At 34.6% G+C, this 11,973-nt stretch overlaps 1 protein-coding gene across 3 annotated transcripts in view; it reads left to right on the forward strand.

Annotated features, from left to right (window-relative positions):
* The window catches only part of AP1AR (adaptor related protein complex 1 associated regulatory protein), a 40,699-nt gene extending 28,930 nt beyond the window's left edge, over positions 1–11,769 (forward strand). Inside the window, exons 7-9 of one of the 3 annotated variants that reach the window (XM_027837389.1) lie at positions 79–152; positions 5,195–5,323; positions 9,771–11,768. In XM_027837389.1, coding sequence (XP_027693190.1) covers positions 79–152; positions 5,195–5,323; positions 9,771–10,036 — 469 coding nt within the window. In that variant the 3' untranslated portion in view covers positions 10,037–11,768. Of the gene's footprint in view, positions 1–78; positions 153–5,194; positions 5,324–9,770 lie in introns of all 3 variants that reach the window. The other 2 variants (XM_027837387.1, XM_027837388.1) reach the window with 2 other exon arrangements.
* Positions 11,770–11,973: the final 204 nt, after the last annotated feature.

An 11,973-nucleotide genomic window follows, 5' to 3' on the forward strand; every position in this document is an offset into this window, starting at 1 on the left:
TCTCATTCTTCATAAATAACGACAAATATTAAACAGAATCTATTGTAAATATAAGAAAAATGTTTTACTTTATTACAGTTCAGGGGCAGAAGAAGACTTTGAATCCTATTTGAGAAATATAAAGTCACAATATGAAGTTTTTCGAAGTAGTAGTAAGTATTTTTAATTATACAATCAAAATTTAAAATACACTTCATGTTCCAAAGACTTCACAAATTAACTTCATCAAATACTCTTTCCTGGGATTTTCCTAAAGCTGTCTTTCTGGAGCACATAACCTTCCTTACCCCTCAACCCTCTTCAACTTATAACATAACTATCTTGTACACAGTAGGCATATAATAAAAGCAGAATTAAAATTGGATGTATCCAAAAAGTCAGTTCTTGATTTGTATTTCTCACGGATTCTTAATGTTTGTTTGTTTGTGGGTTTTTTTGTTTGTTTGTATTTTGGGTCCTTATCAGAATCTAGTGAAGCCTATGAACCCCTTCCCAGAATAATGTTTTTAAATTCATAAAATAAAATACATAGGATTACAAAGGAAACCGGTTTTATTGAAATAGTTGTGAAAAAAAAATTAAGTCATGGACCCCAGGTAAAGACCCCCTAGCATACTTGTTCCAAGAATTCTTCTTTGCTTCAGGAAGTGGCCTTCCTCCTGCTTGCCAGATAACTGAGACCATACATAGCATTTTTTATTGAAAAAATATTTCCTGCTAGCTAGCTCTCTTCTACATCACTTAGCTAAATCACAACCCATACTGCAATTCTAGTCTTGCAAAGGTATTTATCCGCATATTAAAGCCCTGGCATCTTTCTCTTTCTTAAAATATTAATAAAGCAAGCAAAAGGTATCAAGCTATTATCTTGGCCTTGCCAGATTATATTATTTTACCGTCATGTGATGTGGTTAAATAACTTAATTCGTTTTCATTTCTATCATTAAATGATAGGTTGTAGTTGTTTTTTTCAGTCCTAAAACTTTTCATTCATGGTCTGGCTTTTTAAACCACAAACTCCATGAAGGCTTCTCTGATCCTTCCGGCTGAAAGTAAAAGAATATGGTCACAATAAAGAGCTCAAAGGAACTTCAAAGATCGCCTTGTCCAACCCCTACTCAAACAGGAGTCTTCTCTGCAACATCTCTAACAATATCCAGTCTTTGTGTGACAACCTCTAGTGAGGGGAATCCATTACTTCCTGAGGCAGCAATACGACTTTCAGATAATTTATATTGTTAAATATTTTCCTCACATCAAGCCAAAATCTGTGTCTATGTAACTCCCACTAGCTGTTCTTAGTTCTTCCCTCTGGGACCAAGCAGAAAATGGCTCATCTCTTTTCCACATGTTAGCTTTTCAATAGCTCTTTTTTTTTCCTCTAGCCCAAGCAACCCTGGTTCCTTCACATGATGTTCCTTAGAATAGAGACTTTTATTTCTGTCATTGTGTTCCACAATTCTTGACACCATGCCTGGTAGATGGGGCTTAATAAATGCTTATTGATTCATTGGTCCTTGTATGGCAAAGTTTTCAGCCTTCACTGTCTTTATCCTCCGATGGAGGCATTCTAGCTTGTCAGTGCCATGACTGAAATGTACAGGAGCCCATGACAGGGCCTGGTGATGTGGAGCTTAATCAGTTAGAAGCTGTGCTTGGCACATGAAATGCTTTTCCCAGAGGTTAATGGCAGCATGGTCTATAGGACATGCTTTTCCCAATATACTATGTAACTGTGGGTACTTGGTGTTACAGAAACAGTTTAAGGATTGCAAGTGAGTGTGTTAGTGTCCACCCCATCTAACAGCTGACAGGAGTGAATGTTATTTCTATTCCATAGATTTAAAACTGGAAGATACTTCGAGATCAGATCATGGGGTCCGGTCTTCCTCAGTTTAAAGTAAACAAAACTGAAGCCAAAAAGATTAATTGACCTAAGTCAGTGTCACGTAGTAGGTAGTTGTTCAATCTTCCAGCTGCAATTAATTCCAAATGTAGCCATCAATCAATAAACATTTATTAAGTGCCTACCATGTGCCAGACACTGTTTGTAGGGATACAGAAAGAAGCAAAAGATAGTATCTCTGCCCTCAGAGAGCTTATAATCTAATGGTTATCTTTCCACTACACAGCACTCACTGCGTGTGGAGAAATAAAATACCCAAATTGCCCTTAGGTCAATTAGCTAGCAGAATACACAAGTTAAATTTACTTTTTCCTCTAGTATGTCTTATTTTGAAAGCCCAGCAATAGAAACCAGAGCATTTCCCTTCTTGTAGCTCTGCACTCACTTCCTCCTTCATCCTGTCATTTCTGTTCAGGGTAGACTGGTCTCTGTTCTACCTCCCCATAGGTAAGTGAAATGGGCAGTTTCAGATATTTGTATGTTCCGGGTATCTCCCTCTCATACGTGGGATCTGCAGAACAGCTGCCCCAGTTTCAGGATACTCTGTGGATCCATATTCATCCAAAACCGTAGCTCCCAAGGGCCTGGAAGGTACAGGTAGTTCAGAGCAAAGGCATAATGAATGCTCATTTAAGAAAAGAAGCAGTAGAACACCCTCGTCATCAATAATAGTAGCTATTAATAATAACTAATATTTACATAGCACTTAAAAGGTTTGCAAAGCTATTTTCACATTATCTCATTTGTTCCTTACTACAGCTTTGTCAAGTAGGTGCTACTATGATCCTGATTCTACAGATGAAGAAGCTAAGTGTCAGAGGTTAAGTGATGTGCCTAAGGTCACAAAGCTAGTAAGCGGTTTAGGCGAGCTTGAACTCAGATCTCCTCCTTATTCTGAGTTTAGCAGTCTCCCTGCTGTGCTACCTAGCTGCCTCTCATAAATCTAGGGCACATGCTCCCACAGAAAGAGACAACCATCAGTGGGGAAAAAGCCAATATGCGTAGAGATCATACATGTCATGAAGGGCAGACACACAGATCTCGATGTCCCTGAGGAGGCATCTCACAACCCTCGCCCTCCAGGACTACCCCGGGTAATACTGGGCTCAAACCATCTGATGGTGGCTAGGCATCACTCCTTACTCCTAGCTTCTAGGCTTCCTCTCTTCAGAACCATCTAACTAGCTTTCTCAGGTCTAGTATGCAAGAGTGTGCACAGTGGCTAAAAATCTCCCCCTTCTGTAGGCACACTAACAGCTTTGTTGTCATAGCCCCTAACAAAATAAAAAGTTAAGACATGTTAAAACTTTTCTGGGCCCATGCCTAGGGTCTTAGATCATAGTCCTCTATCCCAGACAACTCAGGCCTAGAAATCCTCAAGATGCCCTCTGACCTAACATGGAAATAAATGGAAGGACCAGAAGGGAGCTAAGGAGACAGTCATTGTTCTCTGCCCACTTGGCCTATTCCTGTGTCTAGATCTGTGAGCAGTAAAATCCTTTGGCTTTATTTTAGCTGTATTTTAACCAGCGAAACACCTTATTTCCTCCTACACTGGTTTTAATTTCTTTAAACCTGAATATTACAAGCTTGTAGTAATTTGTTTCTGGTTGCCTCACAGCAATTCATTTATGATGTAATATTCTTCTAAGTGTAATAACCTGTTTTTCATGTAAACTTCACAGTCTGTTATTAGCTTCTCATTGGCCTAACCAAATATTTCTTTGGTTTTTACCCAGCAGTTGTTTAAAACCAATAGTTCAAATACCCTTTCAGTGATACTTAGTTTTTAAATCTTCCCTTTTTTAAATTTTGCTAGTATTCTGTCCAGATATCTCTCTTGCTTCAATTTTACTCTGTACTTTGCACCCCCTTCTGTCTCTTTGAGACAGGAGCTATAATTTTTCATTTTTGTATCCTAGCATCTATCATACTAGTTGGGATACTGTTGGTACTTTAGTAAATATTTATTTGATAGATTTAGTTTATAAGTTCAAAGCTTTTTCTTCTTCAATCTAAAAAGTTCATACTATTGTGCTCCTAAACAGAACTATCCTGTTTTAGGTTATTTTTCTTTAAAACTGTCAGATTTTTCAATATAACTTCATTCATTAAGTCTTTTTGAAGTTGCAAAATAAGTGTTCATCTAATTTTAAAAATTTGAAGAAGCAAATGGTGAAAGCTCTATAATGTGTGTTGAATGTAGCTGTCTAAAACTTTCCCGAAAACCTTCCATGAATTGTACACTCGTCCATTGCAGTGATTTGGGGACTTAAAGGTTTCCACAGAAGGCAGGCAAGCCAGGGCCCGGACTGTTAAGAGCCTTTATCATGGACTTGTTTTACGTCCCAAGTGAAGGCTTACTGACCTAACATGAGACACCCGAGGTCTGGAGCTTGTAGGAACAGAATTAAGATTATAGATTACGGCAAGGTTTCAGAAACTGAAGGGGTAAGGATACCACTGCCTCAGGTCCAGTGATGTTCATATCCTGCAGGGGGAAGGGGTGTCCCCCAAAGAGCCTACTCTCCAGCTTGGCACCATCAGATTACTCAAGTTCTCTTCAATACCCTAGTCAGTGGGTATGACTTCTATACTTTTTGTCCCCTTGTGTCAGAATAGTTTAGCATTGTGGGATGAGGGCCATGGGTTTAAAAAAAAAAATGGAAGTAGTCATTCAGATCCTTTGATTGGTTTCCATCTCTAATGTTACAAGTAGAGAGGTACCAAGAATTTGCTAGCGAGGTTCCATTGTAGAAGCATCCAGCATAGATGTTTCTAATGTAAAAATTCTAGAGAAACACAAGGTAGGGATGCCATGGAGTTGACGTGTATCTAGAAATAATGAGATCATGGGAGTGAGGAGACTGCTTAGCTGTTTGGTTAGATGACTTCATCTTGAGGAATCTCACTATCCTTATTTATAATTTGGACTGAATCATCCTTAGAATTCTGAGATAAGTGATCATTAAAAAAGGAATCATCATATAAACAGAATGAGGTTGTAAACTAAATTGTTACATTTGAAAAGAGGCATTGTGGTATTGTAGAAAAGGCACTGAACTGAATTCATGTCAAGAGGCCGAGTGCCACATGGTAGCCGTGTGATTGTGGAGGGGTTGTTTTACGTCTGAGCCTTATTACACTCTGCAGGTGTTGTTGAAAAAAAATTTTTTTCTCAACTCTAAAGTGCTTTGTTAAAAGTGGGTGGTTGTTGCCGTAATGATTGTTATTGTGGTCAGAATGGTTACAGGTGTCAGTTTTTAATTATTTTGGCATTTGATCTAGGACTTTCATCAGAGGCCACAGTTTTGACACCAAACACAGAAAGTAGTTGTGACTTAATGACCAAAACCAAATCAACAAGTGGAAATGATGACAGCACATCACTCGATCTAGAGTGGGAAGATGAAGAAGGTAATAATTTAGTAATTCACAATTTCCTATTTTTAAAAATGCAAGTACTGTAGGCCAATTTTCTTCCAATATCTTCCTTTTTATTTCTTAGGAGATCTGGTAAATTCAGCAAAAGCCTGAAATGATTTTCTTTTTAAAAATTCAAGTTTTATTGATGCCTTTTGTTCATACATTAGTTTTCTGTATATTCTTCCCACTTGGTAAAACTTTCACTTGTCCAAATAAAGACAGCTGTGCAGAACCAACACAGTGACCACAACTGACAGCATATGCAGCATTCTTAAGCCATGTTCCCATGCTGCTTCCTTCTCTTCCCAAAGAATGGAAAGAGATAGATTTCCTCATTTTTCTCCAGGGTCAAGACAGGTCATTACAGTTTCATCACATTTGATTTTTCTTCAGTGTTTCATTCTAAAATTGTTTTCTTGGTCCTTGCTTACTTGATTCCCATCACTTGATACAGGTCTTTCCATAGTTCCCTAATTTCCACTATTTGGCATTTCTTATAAGTGTAACAATATTTGATTACTTTTATATGCCACAATTGGTTTATCCATTCCCAATTTTAAAAAAATACATGTTGTTTCTAGTTGTTGGGAGTTTTTGATTTTGGTTTTTCTTTGTTTTTTCTACCACAAAATACTGGGTTTTTTTTTTTTTGCCACAGAAAGTGCTGCCTCTGAATATTTTGTTCTGTATGGTACCTGTTTATTTCCTTTAAATATATGCCCAGAATTGGAATTTTCTTTACAGTTTTATTACTGGTTATGATATAGCCCATAAAAATTTTTAAATAATTTCTTACGGCTGGAGAAGTGAAAGTAAATTCCTGTTACTGATTTTCTAATCATGACTAAATACTGCCCACTTGTGGATAACATGATCATATTGATGTTCAGAGACTAGACTTAGCTCTAACCATTTTTACCAGTTGGTAAATTTAAAATCAACGATTTAATTGTTTTAAATTATTTTGTAATTGACTTTGCTGCATAAAATCCAATGTTAGTTATTATTTCTGAGAAACAGGAGAGATTTGTTTGTGGTGTTTATACTTTAAGACAATTAATATTCGAGTGTTTTAAATACAATTTACTAAGGAAACATGAAGTCTTGTTTTTGTTTGTTTGTTTTTTGCTAGGCAGTGGGGTTAAGTGACTTGCCCAGGGTCACACAGCTAGTAAGTGTTATGTGTCTGAGGCCGGAGTGGAACTCAGTCAAATTGTGTTTTAAAAAATTCATTACAAGCCAGGGAAGGTAGATAATTAAATATGAAACATGAACAACATAGTTATAGAATATTAACAATGGAAAGGACCGTAGACCAGAGGAAAGGATATGATAGTAATGCATTTTGCAATTCTGATGGGAATTATTTGCCTTTTAAGACTAAATTTTCCTAAGTCTGATATATATTCAAAAGTAAATCTGATTTTACTTGTTTCCCAAAATTTAGAATTGAGATGCTAGCCTGTAAACATAGAGATTTTTTAAAAATTCCTTTCCCCAAAGTTGTTTGTACTTAAAATAATCAGGTATGGAAACCATCAAAGTATGAGATCTTTTAAAATTAAGGAAGTTCAAAGATATATTAGTGTTTGGCTTAACAAATTATGTTACTATTGGAGTTCTGTTATTAATCTACTTTAAATGCATTTTAACTTATGTAATTGATTCATAATGCATATACATGTAGCTCCTTAAGAATGGGGTGTCTATGTCATGAACTTGAGTCTCCCTTACTGTCACCTGGTACAGAAATATGTCGGTACGGTGTAGTTTTGTTCTGTTTTAAAGAAATCATGAGCTGTGACCAAATAAACCAGTGTGTACCTGGAATTGGCAGCTAGGGATGTTGCTCTCATACTTGTCACCAACAATGTGGACAATATTTTCTTTCTTCAATTTAGGCAGCTAGGTGACACATTTGATAGAGCACTGGATTTGGAATCAAGAAGACCTAAATTCAAATCATCTTCAGACACTTAATGGCTGTGTGACCTTGAGCAAGTCACTTAATTTTTCTCAACCTCACTTCCCTCATCTATAAAGTAGTGATGATAATAGCACCTCCCCCAGGGCTGTTGTGAGGGTCAAATCAAGTTTGCATTTACAAACCTTAAAGTACCATATAAGTGCTAGCTACCAGTATTTTGTACTGAAATACTTGATTTGATTAGAATAAGGGATTTTTTTGTGCTTTTTTAAAAATTCCAGATTCATCACTCATCCAAAGTTTCCTGTCATCAGATATTTAGATGCAAATTATATCCCAGCTTCAACAACAATAACATCAAAAAAAAATAATGATAAATAAATGTTTAGCAAAATTATGAGATACAAAATTAGCCCACAAAAATCACCCACAACATTATTTGCTTTTAATAAAGATCAACAAATATAACATAAAAAGGAAACCCAATTCCAATCATAACAAAAACCTTCAAATGTTTGGGAATTACTCCCTTAAGATTAGGAGGATCTGTGTAAGAACAATTGAGAAACTATTGTGATCAAAATAAAGAAGTACCTAAGATAACTAGCCACTATCAAAATTCGCTAATACTGGGCCCAAAACATAGAGAGAAAAATGTTAAATAAAATAGACATACCAGATATCCAACCAAATGTATACAAAGGATTAATGTTTGGTTAAACCTATGAAAAATAAACTCTGAGAAAAAGAATAATGATTTAACAAATGTCCATTGGAAAATTGGGTTGCGATTTGTTGGGAAATTAATTTCAATCTGCACTCATACCATGTATACTATTGAATTACAACTAGATAATAGACATTAAAAAGAATTATAAAAAGTATAGAGGAAAGTAGAATAATGTATTTACCTTAAAGAGGAAGGGAAATTACTTTTTTATATTCAACAAATAGAAGGAATTAAAGGAAAATACAGATATTCATAACAAAAAATAAAAATGTACATGCAAAATATATAATTAAAAGAAAAAAGATTGGAAAACACTTGTGGCAAATATGATAGATAAAAACTTGACATCTAAAATATGTGAAGAACTATTTTTGAAAAAAGATAACTCCCAGCCACAGTTGATGAATGATTAAAAGATATGAATAGGCAGTTTTCAAAAGAGGAAACCATCGTGTTAATAATTACTTGGAAAAATGCATAACCCCATTAATAATCAAAGGGATACAAATTAAACCAACTTTTGGTACACCATCATACATCAAATTGGCAAGAAAATAATCAAAAGCAGCAGAATTCAGTTCTGGCAAGATTGTGGGAAAACAGTTCTAATCATTCCTGGTTGGTGACATTGCAAACTTAAAATCTTTGTGGAAACCAGTCTTTCAGTACGTACTCATTCTTTGGCTCCAGAATTCCGTTTCTGAGACTATGTCCTCAAACTGTTGTAAAACACACACAAATAGTAAATATTCTTCAAAGTTGTTCTGTAGCAGCATCATTTGTAATTTAAAAAAACAAAAAAAAACAAACAAACAGAAAAAACCTAAATGTCCAACAATATGGAGAAATTAAACTGATCATGGTACATTTGCAGAATACTGTAATACAGTTAAGAAGGAATATAAATAAATATAACACCTTTATGAAATAATAAAAAGGAAAAGAAATTCACACTAAAACCATGTAAAAGGAAATAAATAAATGGTATATAAATGGGCAAAGAATCCCCTTTTGAGTAGGTAGGGATTGTTTTGGTTTTTGTACTTGTATCCTCTGCATCTAGCATACTGCCTAGTATATAGTTAGTGCTTAATAAATGCTTGTTACTTGATGAGAGGGAGGGAGAAGATAAGTTACAACATTTTATGGGATGTATTTCACATTTAAATACAATCAAATGTAAAATTTGTTTATTGGTCAACACAGTTTATAATCATTCGTTTTTTAAATCAAAATCAAGAATTTTTCTTAGTGGCATCAGAATTCCATTTTTCTTAAGCCATAATTCCAGCAGTAGAATCCCTTTTTTGTTATTCCAAACTTGGCAGGCATCCATATTTCCATATACAAAGAAGAAAAACACTATATATGGAAACTATCACATCGCTTTTTATTTTAAAAATATATACCACAAATTCAAGACTTTATTTCAAAAACTATCCTGCTTGTTCATCTCTGTCTCCCTCTGGATTTCATTCTGTGTATTTAACAAAAAAAGTTTTATTGATACTCTTTACTTTTTTAAAGTATTTCTAGCACCACTCTCCTCCCAACAATCTTCTTAAGTCCTTCAGAGCTGTTTTTATTTATGGTGTTGTAGTCGTTATAAAAATAGTTCTCCTGACTCTGTTCATTTCAGTTTGCGTCGGTACAATTGAATCTTCCCAGGTTTCTATTGACATTCATGTATCATAATTTGTTTAGCCATTCCATTAATTGATGGGCACCTGTTTTGTTTCCAGTTTATTGTTTCTTTGAACTTCTTCTTTTTCAAACAATAGGAATGAATAGAATGGTCCCATTGAGAGAACGTTCCAAAACTGAAGAGGATATTCTACGGGCAGCATTAAAATATAGCAGCAAGAAGACTGGAAGTAATCCTACCTCAGCTTCTGATGATTCTAATGGGCTGGAGTGGGAGAATGATTTCGTTAGCGCCGAAATGGACAACAATGGCAATTCAGAATATTCTGGATTTGTGAATCCCGTTTTAGAACTGTCTGCCTCTGAGTTAAAAAAATCGGAAGCAGATCAGCAAGACAGATAGGGTGAGATCATCTGGCCTTTTTGTCAGTCATGACCAAATGTTGAAAATCTAATAGAATGTATAAATGTTTGTTCTGAGCCTTTTTGTAAGGAAGAAAGAAATGATGTGGTAAATATTCAATAGCAAGGAATAGGAATGATGGAATCTATCTAAATTCAGAATTAAGTGCAATTTCATCATGATTCTGTCATGCTTCTGAATATGTTGTAAAGAAGATTCTTGTTCAGGTACCATTTGGACTGGATGACCTCGGAGGTCCCTTCCAACTCTTAGATTTTATGATTAAGAGCTATCTGCTCTAATTTATGTGTTCCAATTTAGTGTCTGTCAATTGAATTTGTTTCCTTTTAAAAAACTGGCATTTTTGTTTTCTTTGCATGGATCTAATATTGCTTTTAAAATTATCTACTTATTTCAGTATCTGAACATGAAAATAATATAATATTTTATTTGTTTTTCTCAGCAGCCATAAAGGGAAGTAATTAGCAGCTTCAGATAATGCACTATTTCCTGAAAGTTTTTTAAGCTTTCTCTATTTTTATAACTTGTTTGAATTTAATCATTCTATACTAGCACAATTAGAGTTCAGTAAACCTGACAGAGCATTAATATTCATTTCTATCAAATTGATATGATAGCATGTTCATGATATTATCTCTGAACAGGATTGTTATGAGGCCTGGAAGAGGTGGTTACCCTCAGAATTGGACATTTTTAAATTGCTAAAGATCAGACACAAAATTGAGGATAGAGCTTAAGTGTTCCACTTAAAAAAGAGTTACATACTGCTACAAAGGGAGTATTTACTTTAGATTGTATTTTCAATTTCTAAGTAAGTTATTTTTTTAAGTCTACATTGGATGAGTTTGGAATAATATTAAAATAAAAAGCTTGCACAAAGGACTAAATTCTCTATGAATGAATAACATGAGAGTTCTTAAAAAGAAATAATACGGGTATTTTGAAGAGTTTTTTCTTGCATGAAATGACAGATTTTATTTCGTTTTTTTTTTTTTTTTGCCTTGTTTTATGTACGATAAAGGAAGGTGCTCTGGGAAGTAAAGCTAGATGAGTTGTAAGCTATAACTGCTGCTAGGGTTCTGCAGGGTATCCCCAAAGTCTTAGTGCAGCTTTAATAGCTTTAAAACACCAACAAGGTCTTTGGACACCCTGCACTTTGGCCTTTCTTTTTCCCACTTTGTTAAATGAGCAAAATACCCTCAAATTGGGCTGCATTTCTTTATTTTGCTAGGGAATCTAGTATAATTTCAGTAGCTAAATTGACATGTAGTTTCCTTAGTAATTTTTTTCCATGTAACAATGGTAATATACTTCCTTAACACCATAGGAAGATTAAGATGCAATAGTGATGTAAGTTCTTGCTGTATTTTTAAAAATCATATGGCCATTCAAATATTTTAACTTCTGTGATAAGCAAGGGTATCTGTAAATTCGTCTCCTTTTTTAACTTGCAGAACTAAGACACTGACTGAATATGTAAATATATTTCATTAAAGATGTGATTATTATTATAAGTTTTACCATAATTTAAGTTTGTAGCTGTGTCATTTAAAGATATTTTAAATGTAATTTGCATTCATACTGCCTGTAATATTGCTTTTTAAAGTTTGTATACATCAGATGTATATTTTTGTTTTGGCATAAGCTACTGTCTAATTTTTCTTGGCATTTTGTCCATATTATAGACTTTTTTGGCAGGAATGGAATCAACTTCTCAAGTTGTGAATAAATACATTTTTACATTTAAAAATAGTAAATCATCTTGCTTGTTGCTGTTTCTGGCTTTTTATCAACATTAAAAATATTATGACCACTGATTTATAGAAGATATTTTATTGACCCTGAGAGACATGAAGATATAATTATAGAATGGAAGAATAGTTTGAGGACCCATGCCTACAAGTGACCTGGGCTGC

Source organism: Vombatus ursinus, unplaced genomic scaffold, assembly GCF_900497805.2.
Source record: "Vombatus ursinus unplaced genomic scaffold, bare-nosed wombat genome assembly UNPS02014821.1, whole genome shotgun sequence".
Lineage (NCBI taxonomy): Eukaryota > Metazoa > Chordata > Mammalia > Diprotodontia > Vombatidae > Vombatus > Vombatus ursinus.